The sequence below is a fragment of the Trachurus japonicus genome, chromosome 5 (genome assembly GCF_045865225.1).
Source record: "Trachurus japonicus isolate A0001 chromosome 5, Traja_1.0".
NCBI lineage: Eukaryota > Metazoa > Chordata > Actinopteri > Carangiformes > Carangidae > Trachurus > Trachurus japonicus.
Window position 1 is genome coordinate 35901665 of NC_140911.1, and position 23029 is coordinate 35924693.

The 23029-nt window shown below is 41.9% G+C and overlaps 1 protein-coding gene across 2 annotated transcripts; it reads right to left on the minus strand.

The window, feature by feature from the left end:
* Window positions 1-46: 46 nt before the first annotated feature.
* LOC146988081 (proto-oncogene tyrosine-protein kinase Src-like) lies at window positions 47-22817 on the minus strand. Of its 2 annotated transcripts, XM_085777727.1 has the most exons (13): window positions 22068-22817; window positions 12452-12733; window positions 11275-11374; window positions 10144-10161; window positions 9038-9136; window positions 8650-8753; window positions 5967-6116; window positions 5698-5853; window positions 5333-5512; window positions 4194-4270; window positions 3952-4105; window positions 3554-3685; window positions 47-3094 (listed from the first exon to the last, which is right to left on the minus strand). In XM_085777727.1, exons 2-13 carry the CDS (start codon window positions 12723-12725, stop codon window positions 2886-2888), a joined length of 1653 nt encoding a protein of 550 aa, XP_085633853.1. In that variant the 5' UTR covers window positions 12726-12733; window positions 22068-22817; the 3' UTR covers window positions 47-2885. The 2 variants fall into 2 exon arrangements, with proteins under 2 accessions (XP_085633853.1, XP_085633854.1); XM_085777728.1 differs by lacking the exon at window positions 10144-10161.
* Between the last annotated feature and the right edge of the window lie 212 nt (window positions 22818-23029).

A 23029-nucleotide genomic window follows, 5' to 3' on the forward strand; every position in this document is an offset into this window, starting at 1 on the left:
TCAGGTCAAATGACAGCACACACACCAGCACACACCCTTATCAAAACACATTTGAAATATAATTTATTGCACAACATAAGATCAACATAAAGTGGCACGATACCCATTTCAATCCTGTTACATCAAAAAAAAAGAAAAGAAAAGAAAAAGAAGTCCTTACAAAATGCTCACACCTTCTCTTTATAATCATGGTTTTGACTTTAGAATAAAATGGCCATAAAATTGCAGGTATGCCAGACTGAAACTGCATAGATTTATAAAATAAAATTAACAAAACCAAAAAAGAAAGAAAGACTGAGACACATCTTTTATATGGCACAGAAAAATCCAATCAGACCTTGGCTACTCATTTGAGCCCATTGACTTCCCATTGTCCCATTGACTGACAGGCGGCTCATTGTATAACAGGGTAATAGGCCCCATTTCAAAAGAGGAAAGCACTGATTATGAACACATTCTTGGAAATATATATGTACCAAGCCGAATTCCAATTGTCTTTTGCAGATATAGAGGTTTTTCGAAACAGGATATGATTTTATATTCAGTCCAATATTTTAAAAAATAAAAACATTCCATAAGCCTCATTTACAGTAGCTTATTATTAAAACATTTTGGGAGCAGGCGTGCGTCACTGTAAAAACCTCAGCATGGCGGTGCAATTAAAGATAAAACTATACAAAAACAAATTACATGATAGTCACAGTCATTTGTTTAAGATACTATTTACATCTTTGACCTCATTTGTCACACAAAATAACGATCCAAACTCCCTTGTCATTGTGGTCCGCGTCACTGATTAAGTTAGCCTTCATGATTCATTATCAACGATAGTAATTTCAGGGTTTTGGCGGGCATGGGCTATCCTCATTCTTATTGCTGCATGGCTCATACGTTGATGACTGGTTTCATAGTATTTGTCGGTAGTGAGCTATAATCATATCTACGGTTGCTGTATCAACTACGTCATAAACCAAACCACTGTGAAATGTGTGACACTCAACATAAATATCTGCCATTTGAAAGTGGCGTACATGATACAAAACCGACCCTAAAGAGCTACAGTATGTACAGTATGACAGTGAGAACTGGCAGCAACATTTTAAATTAATCATAGGTCGATGGCACAAATGTTCGTACGTTTGTTTATGCCCCAACACCTCGTCGTCCAACCTGAACTTTGAGAAAACATAAATATGTTGATGTACATTACAGCATAAATACAAACCCAGCCAATGGTCAAGAAGAAGAACGGCACAAAGGCATGCTAACTGGTTTTAAAAGCAACTTGTATATTAAGTCATAAACACAGTTTCATTGGGGGTTACAGTACCTGATCAAATCCTTACAGTTTCATTAGGGCTGCCTGGTTGCATATTTTTACGGTCACACAGCAGCTGTGAGGCCAGTTAAGCCTTTTCGAATCCTTGAGCAAACGGCAACAGTTTAATCCGTCTACTCACCAACATGAAGTTTACTGGGGAAATGGTGCTGACTCAAATTGTAACTTTTAAGTAAACAGTAGCCTGTTTGAAAAGTAAAATCCCCAAGAAAGCCTGTTGATAATAAAACAGTATATACATAGACAGCAGTAAAGAAATGTGATTTGTTTGGCACAGAATACAGCAGGCGTTTACTCTCAGGATTTTCCCATCTTGAGCCGAGTTTGATATTAAACAGTAATATGGTTTGTTTGGTAGCCAGATCAGCCTCTTAGTAGGTCACATGAATGTTTGATGTCAGTAACCCTGTTTATGCCTTTGAGGAAATGAGATCGTAACTATTATAATCACTCCGTACTGCCACCACAACAGTGCTGATTATTTTCAATGTGACTTTCCAGTAAAATCAAGCTCAGTCAAAACAACAAGCATTCAGACACTATCTGCATCAGAATCGACTTTAATCATCGAGGTTGGATCCAGCAGGCCGCAAAGGCCATACAGCTGGAGAAAGAAGGGACAAACATGAGATAAAGGCCTCAAATTTGAATTGAAATGGACCTAAATTTGAGTTAATTTGCCTGGCACTACCATGGTAGTGGTTCTAACAACCTTGCCTATTGATTATCACTGAATTAATTAAGAAAAATCAGGAACGTTTTTCTGCAAAACCTTAAACCGCAGGACGTATACTGTCCAAGTAAACATAAATAAAGATGCAAAGTAGAGTTCCAGAGCTGAGTTATTTGGAGACACTTTGAAGAAGCAGCACTTGAGAAAACTGGAGAGAGATAATGAAAGTCAGACAGAAGTAGAGAAAGTGGAGAGAGGCAGAAGGGAGATAGAGGATATTTTAAGAGAGACAGACTTTCCTTTGGCACCTGAGCCACAGTGGCAGTGCTCTTCTGTGGGCGGAAAAGGTACCGAGACGAGGGTAGAAAGACAGGACAGAAGAGGGAAAGAGGGAGGTGTCGCTAAACAGCTCATGCCCAACTGAAAAATCCTCCCTTGACCGTCTCTCTTGGACAGGAGGCTGCTTCTTTTTCCCTCTTGCTCCGTCTGTGGATCCTGATTCGGTTCCTCCCACGTCAGTTGCACCTCTCAAAAATATTTACCCGCCAAGTGTGGTCCCTCAGTCAAATCCGAATTTGTCCATCAAGAGCTTTGAACCTCATTCCTGCGGGAGAACCTAAACTAAACGGCGAGTGCTTTTCGAGGAGGAGGAGGCTCTCCAGGTTCTTCTGCAGCAGTTCTTTTAATGGCACGAAAGGGAGGAGGGGTTTCTGCAGGTTTCTATCTCGCTTTGTTACCGCAGAAGAATCTCAAGTTCCTCCCAGGTGAGTTTCATGGGCTCAGATCCTCTCACAGGCGTTCCTCTGAGGTCGGTTAGTGCAGATCGTTCTATGTTGAGGTTCTTGACCCCCGGTTTCGGTTCAGTATGTGGTTCTATAGGTTCTCTCCAGGCTGATACTGGGGTTCTGTGGAGGTGAAGTAGTCCTCTAGGAAGCCCTGCAGGTACTCAAACGTAGGCCTCTCTTCCGGGTCCTTCCTCCAGCAGGAGAGCATTAGCTCGTGTAAGGAGCTGGGGCACTCTGATGGGCAGGGCATCCTGTAGCCACGCTCCACCTGGTCCAGCACCTCGCGGTTCACCATTCCTGCCAAGAGGAACGGGAGGTTGGATTTAGGAAAAGATGCAACATGAAATGAAATGTGCAAAACATCAACACTGAAACGATTGGTTTTGTGGCAACCAAAGCTTGCTGTTTATCATTCATATCCCTAAAATATTAAACCGTCTGCTCTATGGTGTTATTATTTTTAGGGCCGGCGTGTGTCTTCATATTCTGTTAATCTACTAATCCTATTTTATTTGGTCTATAGTCGAACATCGGTTCAAAACCCAAAGATATATTAGCTATATATTAGCTAGCAAACAAATATTAGCTACAAGTTCTCACATTTGAGAAGCCAAAGAAATGTAACAAGTGTGTTTTCTATTGATCCACTCATCAGTTAATCAGTTGTCAATCATCCATCATGATTGACTGAACATGTTTGTTTATGTGGAGAACTCAGTGGCAGCTTGATTGACGGATGCCTACTGGAGGCTTTACCTGGATAGGGCACTCTGCCTTTAGTTGCCAGCTCTGTGAGCAGCACACCGAAGGACCAGACGTCTGACTTGATGGTGAAGCGACCGTACAGAGCCGCCTCTGGTGCTGTCCATTTGATGGGGAACTTGGCTCCTAAAGGATCATAGGAATATATAAGAAACTTACAACTGAATAAAATGTAAATGTAACACACTGTAAAATAAACAGGCTTACATCTTAGAATATGCCACATCGATTCAAACTTTTTTTTGTTTATCTGCAACAAAACACATTTCTCCTCCTTCAAGAGTCGTAGTTCCATGATCATGTATAATTCGATTTTCTCTCATCTGTGTTCAGTTTTCAGTCCGAACGATATAATAATCTGTTTTGGAAAGACGTAGGCAGGGTGGACTTACCCTGTCTTGCAGTGTACTCATTGTCTTCGATGAGTCTTGCCAGACCAAAGTCAGCCACTTTACACACCAGGCTATCTCCCACCAGGATGTTGGCAGCACGCAGATCTCTGTGGACGTAGTTCATCCTCTCCACGTAGGCCATGCCTGCAGCAATCTGGACAGAGGAAATTAGGATATCGTTTTCACATAATAATTACATTTTTAGTGCATGGATTCTGGGTGGTTATATGTGGCAGCCTTACCTGAGCGGCCATGTCTACTAGCTGAGGCAGACGAAGCATCTTTCCTGCTTCCCCTTTAAGGAAATCCAATAGACTACCTGTCAACGCAAAGCCAAAATTACAGTATCTGAAAATCTGTCAAAAATGTCAACTCACTGCTTGAACCACTGAGTGAAAACTGTCATGTAGATGTGTTGTGAACAATAGCTACTGTATACGAGTTGGGGCCGGGTACTGTTAGAAATGTTTAATTAGCTGTACTGAAGAAGAGGCTCTGGGGTGTACTTAGAGTCAATGAATCACCACAACAATCAGTCCTGGGCTGCCCAAGTCCCTGTGTCATGTACTGTAGAGGACAGTGTCCCCTGTTGGTCACTGAGACAGGATCTCATTCAACTAAATCCAAGAGGTGACAGAAAACAAGTTTATCTACTACACAGCCTGTTATGTGGTTATGTCGAAGTTTGGGAGGTGGTGTTCACTTAGTCACACTTATTTAAAGGATAATTACCATTTTTTACAATCTGGACCTTATTTCTAGCTGTCGGAAACACGCAGAAACGAACCGTAGTATTAGCGGTAGCAACAAGCCGCGCCGCACCACGGTCGGAGATGACATCATCCAGATCAGAGGTCAGTAGGTCAACCTACAGACCCCAGATGTTGATAACAGGTAACCCCGGACTCAGAGGGCAATAGCACTAGTGTATCATAACAAAATATTGGTGAAATGAACGAGTTTCTCTGCAGATAATGTGTTATTTAGAGGCTGCATTGCGCTGCCCTGTAGACTTGCATTATATGGATATACGCGGCTCTCGGCTGGATCTAATTTCGCCGGAGGGACTTGTAATGACACCGAAGTTATCTGGGTGAGTAAACGATTGTATTTTATGCTAGAAATAAGGTCCAGATTGTAAAAAAAAACGGTAATTATCCTTTAACTACATCAATGAGGACAAAACAAAACAAAACAAACCAATACCAATAAAAGAGAACATCTTTGACAAAGGGAGTCCTGAATATTGTTAAATGTCTAAACCAATAGCATCATGAAGTGTGCCGCTTTTAGCACTAAAAGCTTGAAACTCATCAACTCAGACATTTCTGTTTGCCAACTAAAAACCACTGGGCTTTAGTTGCTGGCCATCTTGAATTACCTTGGCTCATATACTCTGTCACAATGTAGATGGGCTCCTCAGACACCACAGCATACAGCTGGACCAGCTTCTCATGCCTAAGCTTCTTCATGACCTGTGCTTCCTGAAGAAAGGCCTCTGGAGACATGGTGCCAGGCTTTAGGGTCTTGATGGCTACTCGCGTTGTACCGTTCCATGTACCTGTCAAAAAACACAGCATCATATGCTTGGTGTAGAACTTCCTCCTGACATATGTTGAGTTCAACTTTTGCCTGGGAGCAAGATAAAATCATCCTCATGTTTTGTAGATTCAGTGAATAACCTGTCTGAGGGACTCAGTTAACTCCCATGGTGAAAAGTGGTGTGTACTGTACAGTAGTACTCACCCATCCAGACTTCTCCAAAGCAGCCCTGTCCCAGTTTGAGGTCAAGGCAGAGGGACTCTCGTGGGATCTCCCAGGCATCCCTGGCCAGTCCCTGGGTCTGAGGTTTGGCCACAGGACACACCTCTGTCAGAGCATGGCACAGCCCGTCAGAGTGCTCTGAGAGAGGCAAGCGGATGGAAGAAGAAGGGCAAGAGTGTTGTAAAATGGAAAACTATCAAAGCTACTGACACGTCTTAACCGTGAGAAAACAGACATGTTTGATGACTCACTGCGATAATGGAAGACTAGCTGCTGAAGGCTGGTGAACTGGGTGCGGGAGGTGATGTAGAAACCGCCGCTATCCAGCTTCCTGATCTTGTAATGTTTCACATTCAGGCCTTTGGTGTTATCAAAATCCAGCACTGACAGGCAATATGCCCCTGTGAACAAGCAGAGACAACAGACTTTGAACAGGTTGGCACAATGAAAGCAGACATATCTGGGCCTGTGACAGTTGCTCTCTGAAGTTTCCTTGCAGCCGTGCTGAACACGTCTCTGTCGGTCCCTTTAAAAGGACCAGGAAATTCAGCTAAGCCTTTATGTCCTTGCCCAGGGCCAGGTGCTATGTGAAGTCTGATTTTACCAGTTTGATGAATTTTTCTACAGCATCAGCAACACTACATTTAATGAGCATTGAAACAAGAAACAAAAAGAATGACAAAACTGTAAATGAATGTAGAGCTAGGAAATAACAATAACATCAAAAGTCTACTGTTATCAAGAAGTCAACACGTAAAAATATATTTTAAGAACAGACTGAACACAGTTATCAAACCTAGGCTCTAGAGAGAGGTTGTAAAACAGTAAAAGAAAATTAATCAACTGTCTTTGATCTGCAGTTTTCCTGAATGATGTTTATTGATGTATCTTGCTCCCTTCCTGTAGCTTTTATCCAGTGAACTGGGAGTATATTGACACACCATAACACTGCATGGACACAAGTACGGCAACATTTTACCCATGTCACAGTATTTCTCCGCTTGTATGTCTAAGATGAAGGCCACAAACACCTCAAAGAAAAGCTCAGATGATGGATTTTCACCTGCCATGATTAGAGAGCTAAATGGGTCAAGACTTGTGTGCTTTAATCCTGAGCCCAACAAATAATCAGATGTCTTGCACAGTCTGACGTGATTTACACTTTATAAAAAACATGTGAGGCGGGCTTATGGTCATCTGTCACACTGTGAAACTCACACATCAAAGACACATTCTGAGGACAACACACCTCCAGCCACAACTCCTCCCCCTTTCCTGAGAGTCTCTCCACTTACTGTTCTTCCTCCTCTTCATGCTTCTCCTCCCCTCTCTGTGTGTTTGTTTGTGTGTGTGTGTTGGGAGAACAGAGACTTATAGCCGGAGGGAAATCCAGCACCCTCCCAGGCTGACCTAGTTCTGGCAGAGTGATTCACCCCTTTTCATTCACAAGCCCCAACCCACTCCACACCACTCTTTTCCCTTTGCACCACACTTCATCCACAGCAAACCCCTCAAGAGCTCACCTACGTCACAGGGACCAGTTCTCACTCCTGACTTTCAGAGAAAGATGTGAAACTCAGCCACAAGCCCAGAAATGGGAGATTATGGCGCCAGCGGCCTGAGTGAAAGTTAACAAATGACTAAATTACGAGGCTCTGCCTCTTAAATGAAGTCCCCGAAGAACAACTTATTTCAAAGTAAGATTACATCTGCTATGTGGGTAAACTCCAGGGACACTGAGGAAGTATCAGGACTTCTTCTGAGTGAAAAATAAAAAGCTCTGTAAAGATAATTTTCTATGATAATGCAGGCATTTGCGAACAAGTGAAGCACAATTTGAAAGCTGTCTGTTGCTGGGTTACAGACACTGATCATTTGACAGCTTGATAAGAGCTGCACTCACTACATGCAGATTTTTTTTCATTTCTGCTATTTGTTTGCAAAGTAAACTTGAAACCTGAACTGGTTTTTGAAAACAGTGTCATTTCTGCTTGTTTACATTTTTTGTGGGACTGCAACAGCAAAATTAGCACTGTAATCTCACGTGTCTGACTGACGGCACCTCCACTACTTCTCCGCCAAGCCGCAGTCCACCGAGTTAATCTTGTTTCCTGGCTGCTTAGAAACCGCAGGAGAGCAGAGGAGCACTTCCAGTACAATGGAGGTGATACTGCACGTCAACTACTTTCAGTATCTCCAGTATTTACATGCATCTTTGTTACTAGAGCAGGCAAAGGAATAACTAAACATAAGACACACTGAACAGAGTGAGCAGGAGAGAAAGGTTGTACTAACCACTAGGACCACCTCTACATCTCAGACAGAGTTAGACATGAAGACCTGCCTCCAATAAAAGTCTAATACATTCAGGAGTTGAGAGTAAATAAAAGCTCATGTATTGGGAACGTTGGCAGACAAAAGCTGCAAGCTGTTAAAAAGACAAAATAAATAGTGTGACTAGGAATGGGCGCCTCAGTAGCTCACCTGCTAGAGCATGTGCTTTGGTCTGGTCCAAATTCAAAACCAGCCTGTGGCCCTTTGTTACATGTCATCCTCTTTCTCTCCCTCTTTTCTTTCCAGATTTTCTGTCTCTCTCTTTCCCACTCTCTCTCCCTCCTAACCTTCTCTTTGAGTGTTTATATGTAAATACAGCTTAGTCTGTCTTTCATTTCTGGGTATAAAAATCAGGATTTGACTGTATGTGGTCCAGCCACATACAGTACTAAGTTTTAACTTGTCTTGACAACATTATTTATCTCAATAACCAAGTAATTCCTATAGGCATTATGTACATTATCAAATACATGATGTTGATTTTTACATGTGGAAAACCAACATGACAACATAACAGCGAGACAATTATGAGGAAGAGTTAAATAGAACCATTATTAACACCTGCAGCCTCTGCAATGACGCAGACATCTGCTCTCTCACCTTTAGTGGTCTCACTCTCCCTCACCAAGAAGGTTCCTCGTCTGTTCTGTAGGTTCAGAAGCAGCCGCTCTGAGTCACGCCGAGTGATCTTCCCAAAATACCACCTGCCAAAGTGGGCCACGGAGAAAAAGATCAGTGGGAAGCTACGACTGAGTGTCTGGAGCACTGACATATTTAGGGTGAAAATACAGAAGACTGTATAGGATGGATATACGTATATATGTGAAAGTTTTTTCTCTACACAGCCTTGTTATGTGTTCACCATCATAATGCAAAGAGAGTAAAAATACATTCAGGCTCTCCACGGAAAATGACTTTAAATCCGTGTAGGAGGAATGACAAGCGCCAAAGAAAATGCAAGAGTAAAAACAAGGAGGGGATAATGTACTCTTCTGCTTGGATGGAGTCGGACGGAGCCACGTAGTTGCTGGGAATATAACCACTCTCGCCTGTCGTCAGGGAGCGGGCGAGCCACCAGTCCCCTTCTCTGTGACAGGAGAGAGAGAGAGGGGGAGAGAGAGAGACAGTGAGCTAGACCGTCAACACAACAAACACAAACTGACTGAGACAACCATTAATATTTATCTGCCTAATGATTTGCAAGTTGAGACGTGATAGCTGAACTCAAGCTGAACTTTAATACTGTTACTAAGTCTATACTCTGTATGTCAATAAATCCCATGAAAAGAACAAATACTGACATTAAAAAACTACCTTGTCTGTGGCATTTAGTACCAAGCCAATTGATTCAATTAAATGTTTAAAAATGGTCAAAAACACAGTTTATGGCTTCATTAAAAAAAAAAAGAAACCTGTTAGAAAATAAAATTTTTCCAACAGCTTTTAGCAAAAGTTGTTCAATCAAGACTAAATGCTGCACAATTCTACCCTAAGAAAAAAGAAGAGTAGATGTTTGGATGATTTACATTAAGCTACAATATCCTAGTTCATCATAATGAGGGAACCAATCTCCTTGTCCAAAACCACATTGTAACAACAATTTAAGTCTCAGTCACATCAGACTTAACTACACAGCTGACAGTTTTGTTCTTTTAATTAGATTTGTTGCCTGTTACAATATCTACACACTTCACCTATAACTGACACAAGTTGAGTATCGACTGAAGATTCATAAACAGGAGAACCTCAAAGTTTAGTTTGGTTTTCCTGATGCATACAGTACCTCACCTTAGTGCACAATACAATAGAGCGATGTGAAGAAAAACACAATGTTAAGAAAGGAAACAGACAGACATAAGCAACCTTTTATTCCACTTGCCGTCCACCAGTTTGCATTTTAGGCCTTTAACTGTATATCCAGTGATAATATCTACCAAATAAATCAGTGCACTCACTCTGCTCACTCTCACCAATGCAATTCACTGCAGTTACATTATGAGCTTGACCACACAAATCAGTGCAGCGGCGAAGGGACTGCGAACAAAAGGTTGCGTGAGAGATTTTGTTGTTTTTATTGCATTAAGTATTACTGACCTGAAGCTGTACTTTTTCCTAGGAGAAACCATGAAGCATGAGAAAGAAAGAGAGAGGGAGAGATAACAGACACAGCAGACACATCAAAACAAAGCAAAGAGACACAGCAAGGCAAGCAGCAGCACAGTACAGACAGATAGCAGAGGAGCTGGATATGCTGTGGGACTACACAGTGGGGCTGCACCAACCACAGGCTGTTTTAAGTTTGGAAAAAAGTTCACTTTCCAAGTCGGTCCAGTTTGAAGTACCAATATCTCTTATTTACTTTCCATTAGTGATCAAATGCTCATATCAAGGAAGAAATCTGGATTCACTTTACAGCCTCAGTGCTTCTAATTCTTTATCCACATTAAAAATGTATATGATATTGAATCTTCCCTGCACCAAGTAGTGTCTTATAATGTGGATAATGAACTGTTTTAGTGTCCAATATTAATTAAGAAGGAATTCATTATATTTTACAGCCCTGCTATGTAGTGCCAGACTATATATAGAGAACAGCAGACCAGACTTGTGGCAGGAAGTTATGGAAAGAGCACGTATAAAAAAACCACAAAAAAGACCCCGCCCCCCCCCCCCCAAAAAAAAAAACCTAAACAAAACAACAATGAAAAAAGGCTATTCTGCTTTGACACACCTGTGTGAGAAATATGCTCCAGATGCACTTAGCTCTTACATTCACATATAATCCTTCTCTTCTTCTACAATCTACAATGTGTTCCCTCTACCTGAATCACACCACAGCACAGACGGATATCAAAGTATGCTGATGTCGAACAGGAAAACACGCTTTTCCTTTTTTTTTTAAAGGTGTAATCTGTGTGTATGTGTGAATGTTGATGTAGCAGGCTCACTACAAAGTGTCTCAGAGATTAGGATGATGACAGTCGCCCTGTGAGTGTATTTGTAAAGTGCCGTTCTGCTCTGCTTAGTCAACAGATTGTGAGTATCAGACTCCGCTGTCTGGATCACTCCACACTTATCGACTCCCACTGTGTTCATTCACATACACACACACCCACCCAATGTGCACTGCAATACTCGCACGTGCGTCAACAAATCTGTTCGTTTAGGTTTTTGTGAAGTTGTGGCATTAGAGGGAGGAAGAGAGACGGATGACTGCATTCTTACGTGTTGTTGACAATCTGCAGCCTGTCGCCTTTCCTAAAGGTCAGATCAGATGCAGTTCGTGACTCATAGTCATACAGCGCCACAAATGTAGTGACACCTCCTGCAAGAAAAACACAGTTTTACACAAACACACACACACACACCAACACACACAAACACACCAACACACACATTTAGGGAACAGTGTAATTTAAGATGATGGTACTTCCCTTTATGCCCCCTTAACATCAACTTCCACAATCTGACTTCCATATTGCAGGTCTGTGTCTTGATAATAATTTGCTCCATCCACTGTAAAGCTATAAATCTATTTTGCTTCTGTATAAAACAATTTGCCAGGGCCTAATGAGAAATATCGACATTCACGTTGCTTGTGACCGATCGTCTGTGAAGGACAAAGCCATCATATCGATGGTTTTCTATTCTCTGTGTAGCTTTTTACACCTACCCGTTAATGAACCTGTGATCCGGACCTGGGGAATCTCCGGCTAATCATTGATCAGGTCATTAGATGAACGGTAGGAGGAGACGGCCAGCAGAACCTCGCCCCTCCGCTGTCTGGATGGAGCAACATTAACCTAACCATCTGGCCAGTCTAGACCCATTACAGCTCAATGTCAAGTCATCTAGACAGCGCCACACAACAGGATCCAAAGTCAAAGACAAGGCTCTAAGATGGCTAATAGCTTTCTGTTGTTTTTCTGTGTGAATGTGAGGCACCATGAGTCATTTTTAGATACAGTTTGATCCAAAAGTCTTGGATCCAAGTCTCAGACTTGGGTTGACTCACAGATAAGTCAAAATTCCCTCAGTCGTATTTGGTCAAGATTTTTGGGAAATATGTCTTCTTCCCAAGAGTTAGATAAGATTGTGATAAATATGAAGCAGGAAAGAGGTAAAGTTCACTTTGCACGTCATAAAGACCGGTTCTGTCTTGTCTGGCTCTGTCCAAATGTATAAAAAAACATCACCTGCTGCTTATTTGTTTTTATGCTTTAGTTCTTATTGAAATAAAGCATGATACGTTTACTTTCTCAGTGCTTCCCCAAAACAGACACAGGATTGTTACAGTATAAACCTTTTTATCTAACCGCTGGTATGGAAGCAAAATAACTTGTTTCCCCAAATCTCGCTAGTGACATTTCAACACTTGACTTCCGCTCACAGTCCTTCCTACCTGACAGAGGTCCTCTCTGGGGAGAGGTGATGGTGCCTGTGTGGTCCACCCCTCCGAACAGAGCCATCTCAGGAGTGTTGGTTGGGGCGTGCTGGTGCTGCCCTTGATGCCCCCGCCTGCCTGTCCCCACTGCAGGGCTCCTGTTGGGGGTCTGGGTCTGCTGGGCCGGGCCCAGGTGGTGGAAGTGGCCGCTGTCTGAGCCTGTGCCGATGGTGCCGTCCAGGCTCATGGAGCGCTGGCCCGGCTCCTTGGGCTTGCTCTTGCCCGCCCCCATGTGCAGACCTGGGTTGAGAGCCAGTGAAAAGTGCAGTACTTTAGTCCTCTGATGGGTTGTTACCACTTTTGCGTCCTTTTATAACAACTAGGACTGAAATAATTAGTCGACTAACAGAAAAATGCTTTCCCAATCAACCGATAGATGAACAGAAGAAGATATCTTGTGGCAATCTGCATCTAGCTCAATTATTGAATTTTGTTCCAATTAAAATATGTTATTGGTATTTTGGTCTGTTTGGTGACCAGAACAGGACATTTAGAGAGACAACATCATCAAACTCTAGCATTTTAAGGACAAACAAGTAACTGATTAATCAGCAGAATAACTGTGACTGTGATTGTGTGTTTTTGTTGTCCCCCACCCACAGGTCTACTGCATTACAACTACAGTAATGTGGCTTACAGCCAGGTGGACATTTGCACGCGAGTCTACTTTTAAAGGTATAATAATGTGTAGGAATTCCCCCCATCTAGTGGTGCGGTTGCATATCAGAACGTATTCTTGATGTTGCATTCATGTGAAATTGGGCAGACGTCAGACAGACAACAGACACTGCATGTAACAGGATAAACAAGCGTCTATGTAAACAAGTGGTCCGCCAGCACGAGGCAAACAATACAGGCATGACAATATGTTGTCATGGTGATGTCGTATTGTTTACCTGACCCACGTTTTACCGTCTTTCTCTCATGGAGTAAAATGACATCCGGTTGGTTTGCCGACGGCCGTCTGCCTGACTGCACCTGAATGCAACATCAGTGCCTCCGTCCTTCCTCACACTACACAGCGGTGACAGTTTTAACAGGCGCTACCTGGAAAACTTTCTCCCTGAGCCGACAGCTCCACTGAGTTTCCGTGGTTACCTACGGTCACGCTGCCACTCAATGTAAAAAATGGCGATGCAACATGGCCGCCTCGGTTCGGTGCGTTGCCCACTTATGTATTTGTAACGACTTGTAACAACTCATTCTAAGGTACGAGAAAGCTTTCATTTGTATGCGGGTGTGATTCGACTTCAGTGAAATACGTATTTATGAAAGCAATATTTGATTTTTGCTAATAAAAAGCCAAATAAGTTACATACTGGGGCTTTAATCTCTTATTAATATTCACATTGAATTTCACACACACAGTAAACACACATGCCCTGTTTCATGTGGACGAGTAAAAACGAAATCTCACTGCCATCAAATTTCACAATTTAAAAAAGGAGGCTTTATTTAACCTTTCCAAATGTATAATATATGCTTTCCAGATACTGGCCCAAATGAAAGGTTTTTGTTTACCAGGAATGAGATCTGAACCTGTTTCAGTTACTATTCACTGTCCGTTCTCAACCAAAACCGCCTCTGAGTGTGTGTGAGCCTCACATTCACTTTGGCTCTCTGAATCCACCTCAGACTATCCCTGGAGCTGTTCCAGGTTCAGTTAGAACCGTTCTCGCATGCAAATAAACTGCGAACAAGGACACCTTGAAACAGTCAACACACATACATTCAAGGTCATTTCTATCTGTTGATTCAATCTGCTCTGAATCAATAGGCATCTTCAAGGAAAACAAAGCTTCAAACAAAAGAGCATTAGAACTGGCAAACTGACAAGGACAGAAACCGTTGTGTCTTTCACAGGTTATTGCTGATTACTGCTGCTTCTTCCTTCTATCCCGATGTGGAATGCACCTATTATGACTAAATGCAACAAGTCAAGAGTGCACTGTCATTGTGAGCGCAGACAAAGACAAACATGCTCAGACAGTCAAATGCAGCCACAGAGAGCCTGAGCGCCGTGTTCACACACCGAGTCCAGTCCTAACCCCCCCTCAAGGCGCTGTAGAGTGACTCAATGGGAGACCGGCTATTTCAGGCCAGCTGAAACAGAGACAGTCATACACTCATGAAACAGCCTTGTTCCTTTGAGAATAGAGGCACTCTCAGTTCCAGACAGTGTATGTGCCATGTGTGTAGGCGTGTGTGTGTGTGAGCAGCTGTTCCTTAATCTTTGGGAAACAAGGCTCTATCGCGCACCAACACTCAACCACAGTTGCGTCTAACATCCTTTTTCCAACACATGCATGTATGTGTCTAAGTGTTTCCAACGCACTTGCTGTGAGTCTGAGAGACAGGACAGAGAGGGGTTATTAACAGACGAGGAGAAAGGAACCGACACTGGCTTGAAAAAGATCGTGTGGGTGGTTGTTGTGTGCTGCATGGACAGCTGAGGCTTAGTGGGTGTTTTAAGTGTAATGTGCAAGCAGGACATAATTACACAGGTACTGTATGGGAACTAGTGATGTCACGATTATAGATTTCTTGGTATTTTCTATTTTTCTTGGTACGATTATTGTCAGAGAAATAATCACGGTATTACGATTACCACGATTAATATGCATTTTACACTATAACACTATGAATGTATGAAATCAAATATAGTCAAAATATAATTACATTACTCATTGTTTAGTAAGTAAAGGACCAATTATTGATCTCCCATGGGAAGTGTTTGAAATATTGAAGTCATTAATTGTCATCTACCAAATGTTTAAGTTTATTTTAATCTTTTTTTTTATTACAAATGACATGCTAATATTTAAATTCCCACCAATTCAAAGCTACACTGCAAAAACTCAAAATCTTACCAAGAATATTTGTCTTATTTCTGGTCAAAACAAATCCTACTTAGAATAAGACTCATCACATTAAAAGGTACCTTGTTTTTTAGACACGTTTGACTTCTTTCAAGCATATTTTCACTTAAAATAAGTAGAAAAATCTGATAGTGGAGCAAGTTTCTTATTACAAGCACAAACTTGCTTTCACTGGCAGATTATGTTTGAAACAAGTGAAATTATCTTAAAACAAGTTAATTCTTAGGTAATGAGTCTTATTTTAAGTGGAAAGAGGTCAGTTTTGACTAGAAATGAGACATTTTGACAAGAAATACAACAAATATTCTTGGAAAGATTTTGAGTTTTTGCAGTGTATGTTATAAGTAAACAGACCAGTATCTGTGCATTTACTTTTCCTTTGTGCACATTTATATGGCTCTGACATCATTTTTGGAAAGTGACAGTATTTAGGAATCTGTACAATAAATTAATTGTGGTGTTTAATACCGCGATTAATTGTAGAAAACAGGTAATCGTGACATCCCTAATGGGAACTCTCAGAGACACAGGAGGATCCCACTGTGGAGAAGTGTGGGCGTGTGAGCAGCAGAGTGTGTGCTTGAGAGCAATTTCAGGCACACATACAGTCATGCAGGCTTTCATTCAACTCCTGCCAGCATGTAATCTGACGCACTGGGGGGGTTAACGTATCCCATGGTGCAACACTGAGTCACACAGAGATGAGCCTATAGGGCCTGTGGAAAAAGACGGACAGGGCTGACCAGGGAACTGCTGGATTTAGCCGGCTAGTCTGGATGTCAGTGATGAACTCTGTGGCAGGATGCATCTACCAGCTCGCTGACTGATCAGGGAAAATCCAGATATAAAGGAGAAAACATGAGAAAAGTGGGTTGGATCGCAGTCTTAGTGTTCGTAAGCAGTAATGGCGGCACTTATGCAACAGATATATTTAGCAGCCCACATAGTCAATATATGCAAACAGATACTCGAGATGCTCGTATCTGAGGGAAAACTACTGCAAAACCACTGTCTTCAAACAGCCAGTGCCACTGAAAATCTTAGTGGTGTGGTTCACTTCTCAGCATCTTCACATGCACTTTTCCAAATATCCTACAATTATCTGATATCCAACTGAATGGCAAGCTGATTGAGCGAGTAATTAAGAAAGGGCATTCAAAAGAGCTTTTCTCAAGGATTTATTTGGAGTCTTATCCCAAGCTTTCCACCAAACCGTAGTACTGATTAACCAAATCTTAGTCCGTAGTAGAAATACACCGCTTTAGGAGCGGATTAGAAGGCAAAGACGATACAGCAAAACAGCACACATGGCAGTTAACAGTGCAGTTTCATTATGTGTATCTAACTATGGTTGTGTTGCTGATGATGTAGCTACATGGTTGTAGATGTAATGAAGAATAATTGAGTTATCATGAGCAAATCTGCCTGTGAATTCAAAACGAACAATGTGACTAAACCCTACATAAGGAAACTGTCTTAAGATGTATGAATGTGTGGAGATAATGATCCAAGGGAGTCCCAGCAACAGGGCCAATTAAAAAAATCAAGGTGTCAAAATTATCTGTTTTTATTGCCATGTTCAAATATGTGGTGAGTGGTGTCACAACACACTATTATAACTGAGGTATTGTGATACCACAGAGTTGCTCTGGCCAGCAAATCATACAGTCTTCTTATTCATAATATTGCATGATTCTCAATGTGTTTCGTCTAAATACAAAACATGACAAAACTGTGAAAATGCCATTATAATGTCCTACAGCCCAATGTCATGTCTGGACTAAACATGTCGAAAAACCTTGAAATTGAATTTGATATCATGTAAAACAAGCAGCAAAATCTTTTTCCAAATATAACCAGAAGAATAGAGTAACTTACTACCAACACTAATAATCATGCCTTAATGATTAACTAACAGTTTACTTGTCTTTGACTCATTGATTACTTAGTGTAATTTCCCAGCAATGGGATCAATAAAGTATCTATCCATCTACTTGACTAACCTTTGCCACTCTATATTTCACGATGACAGGTCAGCAAGGCAAGTGAATGATGGAACGGAGCGTTTCCACCCTGATCCTCTGGCTGCACAGTGCATTCAGTGTCCAATGCTTATAGCGCTGTCTCAATCCAGGACGCTTCACACACCAGAGTACCCTTGAAAGCCTCAGAGCCTGCATATGTAAACAACAGAGCTAGCACTGTAACTGAGCCTCACGCCTTGTCCTAATATGGTGTCGGTGTGCAATAATATCAAGGAGTGCAAACATGTGACTCCTTCCAACATTATGAATGGAAGAGAGGGGATGGCGGAAATATACAAGGCAGATAGGGTTAGTTACAAAAAGACACTATACATTCTGACAAAAGATGAAGGAGGGGAAAATTGAGGAGATGGGGGGAAAATGAGAAAGTGAAGATGAGGGGAGATTAACTCCGTGAGTTTTTTCCATCCAAAAAGGAACACGGAGGAATGTGGGAGAACCAGATTGCACCACACCGCTACGATTGCCAGAGACTGCAACAAGAACAGGCACCTGAGCAGTGGGAGGGCAGGATGGGAGGAAGGAAGTGAGGAGGGAGATGAGGAGGAAGATGGGGTGTGGTAGTGGTGGTGGTGGGGTAACAAAGAAGCTCTATTTTTATGGTTTCCCAGGAAAAGAGACTATTGCTGCATTGAATTTGACATGTATGATGTTACATTAAAAATCACCCCTTCCATTTAGGGATGTCACGATTCTAGATTTTCTTGGTACGATTATTGGGGGGAAGTGTTTGAAATATTTAAGTCATTAATTGTCATCTATTTCAAATGTTTAAGTTTATTTTAATAATGTTTTTCATAATACAAATGACACGCTAACATTTAAATTCCTACTAATTCAGTGTTACTTTCGATAAATGGAGTCTTACAATCTGTGTATTTTCCTTTACTTTGGTGCACATCTGCAGATAATACTTCCAACATAATCTTTTTCAGAAAGTGACAGTATTTAGAAATCTTTACGATCAATTAATCGTGGTATTTAATACCACAAGTAACTGTATTTAATACCACGATTAATTGTGACAACAAGTAATCGTGACATCCATACTTGCGTTTTTAAAATTCAATTTATCACATTAACATTTTGACTGCTGTGGTACAAGTGCTCTCATTGCTAGATTTATTCCTCTTAACCTAGAGCTGTAGCTATGTGATGCGTTTCTTATACAAAAGGTGCTGTACAAAATAAATGTGGTTTAATAATGTCATGCTGACTGGGTGAATTTCAGATGTGCCTGGTTGTGTTGTGAGAAAGGAGATTTTAAGGATTAGATTCATGGATTTGTGGCAAATAGAGGCTTCGTTCACAGCCTGTTCTTCGATTGCTATTTACACCAGGACCTGAGTGGAGTTCAAGAGCCCTTCAATATCTGCAGTACATTTATCACTAACCTGTGTCTCTCTCACAGTCTCAGTGTTGACTGGGTCTTACAAAAATCTATAAAATTGTCTCGGCACCTCTGAAGTGAGTACTGGGTGTGAGAAGGAAATACTGGAGAGAAAGGGGGGAAGTGAAGGAAACAAGCCCAGATGCCTGAAAGGAATGTAAGAAGATGATGAAGCAGGCAAGTCCCAACACCTTTCAGGTAAACTAAACTGCATCACATCAGGACAGTATTTTTCATTATTCATCACGCATATTTCAGTCTGCCTTGGAAAATAGCATCCACCACAGCCACTATTGCAAATCTGACTTCCTGAATTAAAAGGTAAGGTTTGCATTCCTTATGGTCAGTCTGAAAACACTATCACATGCCAATATATATGATTTTTGGTCACTGTAGTTGTTCCTCCTGTCCAGACTGGCCATGAAAACAACCTGTTTTCCAAAATTCAGTTCACGTCTTGATTATTAGAACCTTGTAGATCAGGCAAAAGGATTACCTTCATCAAGTTTTTGCAGCAGGATTACACATAGTGAACCAATTTGCAGTAGATTTTTTTTCTGGTGTACGCTTTTGACACTGGCCTTGATGGAGGTCTGCCCTCTCTAGTCTCTCAAGTGTCCTTGTTTGTCATTTTGTTTAGTCAAGTGGGTATCTTGTGAGTGTTTAGTCTCTTTTCATGTCAGCTTCTTGATGTTTAACAGTCAATGCTGCGCTCCAGAGGACAGTGGCTTTTCCTCAGGCCTACCAATGATCTGTAGAGTTATCTGAAGGAAAATTAAGTTACTGAGTTCAAATTTCATCCTATAATAAAACTGAACAAACCATTAGCCAGGATGTGAAAATTTCATACCGTAAATGCAGCCAAATTACTTAAGATGCTTTGTTAAAGTGCTACATTTAGGTGCAACTTTGCTGGGAACTTTTTAATACTGCAAGATTCTTGTCATATCTATGATCTTGGTTTCATTCTCACATTTGCTCTGCCTGATCCCTGATTTGTACTCCTCCATCTGAAGCTGAGCACACTCGCTGTACATTTCTGGTCTGGCACATACGCACATTTGGCCATGACAAACCTCACTGAATCACAACAGACGGTAACAGTTGCCACTGTGCTCCAGAGAGCGAAGGAGCTCGAGCCAATGTTTCAGTCGAATGGGAAAATTACAGTTTGCCCAGGGGAGGGGAGGCGGGGGAGGAGGAGCAATGATGGTTCCCTCAAGATCAAAATGAAAGGAAATGTGCACATTAGCATCACTGTCTTACTCTGCTACATGATAACATGGAACAGAGCAGTCCACACACATGTATAATACACAGAGCATCTAGGCCTACTATATATAGCCTGCGTAGGAGAGGGAGAATGGACAGAACAGACAGGCAGACACTCAACTATCCAATCTTGTCCCATTTGACAACAGCCAGTGCCTGAGCAACATCTCCTCTGGTGTCTTTTTGCCCACACCTTCTCTAAACCCCACACAGCCTTCAGAGCGTCTGAGCCTGTCTAGCCTGGCTGTCCGCTCTCATGATACACAAGTCCACAGTGACAAACACTCAGAGGACACGTGAGAGGAAGAAAAAAAAGAGGAGGAAGAAGGGAATTGTGGCATTCAGCTGATAAAACCGCAACTTCCGTTTTCTGTCCATCTTTAACTGGTGGCTCTGGAAGCAAGTGATCCAGGCCACGAGGAATGGCTGCAACAGCATGATTAATTCTGTGAAGGAGGGCAAAGGGTGGGGAAGGAAGGAGGACACAAAAGCTGTCTCCTGTCAGACGTGCCACACTCTGAGGAAGAGATTAGCTCTGCACATTTATGGCCTTTTGTGTAATATTTAATTCTATTTAATTTTGCAGTCTTTTGTTGCGATTTACAGAATATTGAAAAAAATAAATTGCTCAACATTTGTTCTTTTCTCAGATAGGCCTAAATGTTGTAATTGTTTTACAATTAAAAGCAAGTAGAGCTCCAGCAATAAGGCAATTAGATCAATTATCAGAAAAATAATTCACAATTTAAATTGACAATGAACTGCTTATTTAGGGAAGAAATTGCTTAAATGGGACCAATTCATGTTTTGTTTTTGTTTTTTATCTTAAATTCAACATTTTAGAGCTGTTAGACCTATTGACTGTAGAAAAACGGATTCATAACTGTGAACCTGTTTTTCAGTGCTAACTTTTTATTAGATTGATCAACTGATGAAGACAACCCTTAGTAAATTAATCAATAGGCTAATTGAAAGAGTCTTTTTGTTGCAGCCCTGCCTTGTAGCTCTGTGAAAGGGAACATTGTGTATGTTGATCCACTGTTCTCAGCCTGTTAAACATGATTTGAGAGGTTTTAAGAACCACTGGCATCATGTTTGTAAGAGTCATGCATGTTATTGCATTATGGTCGCCAAGTGGTGAAACCCCAATGTTGAGTTTCCCCATGTTTCATGTGTCTCAATCACAGCGAACCTGAATCCGCTGCCATATGGAAATTAGCTGGAACGTGCCCAAAAGCCCAAAAAACCGACTGTAAATAGATTAGCCACATAATTAAAATTCTATTTCCACTGGATTAAACACCAGTTGTTGTCAGTAAAGCTGCTTTCAAAGAAACAAGGGGTGGGGTGGTAGCTGCCTACAGAGTAGCAGCTGTCAAAATGATAACGTCTTTCCTATGGGATGGAGTGAATTAAAAAAAAATGAATCAAAAAGAAAAAGACATTCTCGGTCCGTGTTTGCCAAACTGATCCACATTAGGTACGTAAACAGAGATTTGTGAATGGGAACGGGGATAAAACGCGACAATGCTGCTGTGGCTGTCGGGGGCTTCGGCTCACATACAGCGCATATGCGGCCTGATGAATCAAAACAGGTGCTGAACAGCTCCATTTTGAATTTCGATGGATTGTTGGCTTTATTTTCTTTGCGCAGTCGCTTTACGCTTATTTCCAAAGACATTTAGTCGGCACAAGGAGAGAAAAAAAAGATATGACATTTGTACACGTTAAGCATTTTATATGGGGTTTAGCAAATGGTCAACAACATAGCCCTGGCACGGGCTGAGTGGCACTGAGCAAATGTGTGCAACACTGACTGAATGGCCTGTGCAACAATGAAATACAAGTCAATGTGAGGAAGAGGAGGGGGGCTGTAAAACATCCGTATGAGGAAAAATACGCAGGAACAATCCAGGAGCCCTGGTGGTGATCCCGACACAAATCTAATTGTCTCGCATTAAAAACGTCCCAGGCTTTAATTAACTCACCTTTGACGTGTCTTGAGATTTCAGCCCCTAAAAAAAATCAGAGACGCTCAGCGAGGAACCGTGTTAAATCCGTACGGGCTGTCCTCATTAGAGATATAATGCGCTCGGATGGCCAGTAGCTGTGGGTACCTCGGACCAGCCACGAATCCCATTTAGCGAATCTCGGCAAAACAGCAGAAGGAGGAGGTCATGACGGGGACTGCCTTCAGGAGCAGAGGGCACAGCTGCCGGGCGGCTGCGGTCGGTGGGCCGGACAAACACCAAAGCTCACGGTGAAGCAGCCTGTTCAGCTGGGGAGAGTCAGCGGCGTGGGGAATTCATGCGACGGAGCAGGACTGGTGTAGTGTGGAGGAGAAGGAGACATGCCTCGTATGGGGAAAGCACAGGGTAGTATGGGGTAGTACATCACTGACGAAACACGGGAGTGCAAATATGACGAGCCTGGATTGTACGCTGTTTACGTAGCTACGGTGAAAGGCAGATTCACGTCGTGTTGCGGAACTCGACGCCGGTCCGGAGCACCAGTAGTTCAATTCACAGAGACAGAGGCGTTGGCAGGCACGACAACACCCCAGTTTACCTCTAATGAAGTCCACACACCCCACTCAGGTCTGAGTAGGCTACGTATTTTTTTTTATATGATTACAACCACCCGGCACGACTATTTAGTGGAAAACAACTAGCCCGTCTGATCAGACCCCAGACCCCAGACGGTGGCGAGCTAAATCGGTTGCTAAGCGACACGCACTTCACAATTACTTTGAAGTTATTTCTAATGATACCAATTATCTTATTTTAAGTCGAAATTAAGTCAGATATGCCCTTCGATTTATTAAAAAACATGGGAAGTCTATGAGATCTGACGCGCTGGCTAAAAAAGAAGTTGCAAAACAACAGTGTTCATGATTTTTGGAAATGTAGCCTATGGATAATTGCAATATGACTTTACCATCGAACATTGA

Excerpts from the sequence above, each read along its gene's own strand:
- LOC146988081 (XM_085777727.1), bottom strand. The coding sequence starts at position 12,725 with ATGGGGGCGGGCAAGAGCAAGCCCAAGGAGCCGGGCCAGCGCTCCATG. Across the intron at positions 8,754-9,037 it reads GACTCCATCCAAGCAGAAGA|GTGGTATTTTGGGAAGATCA; the intron begins GTACATTATCCC and ends CCACTTTGGCAG. Across the intron at positions 4,106-4,193 it reads TAGTAGACATGGCCGCTCAG|ATTGCTGCAGGCATGGCCTA; the intron begins GTAAGGCTGCCA and ends TCCTCTGTCCAG.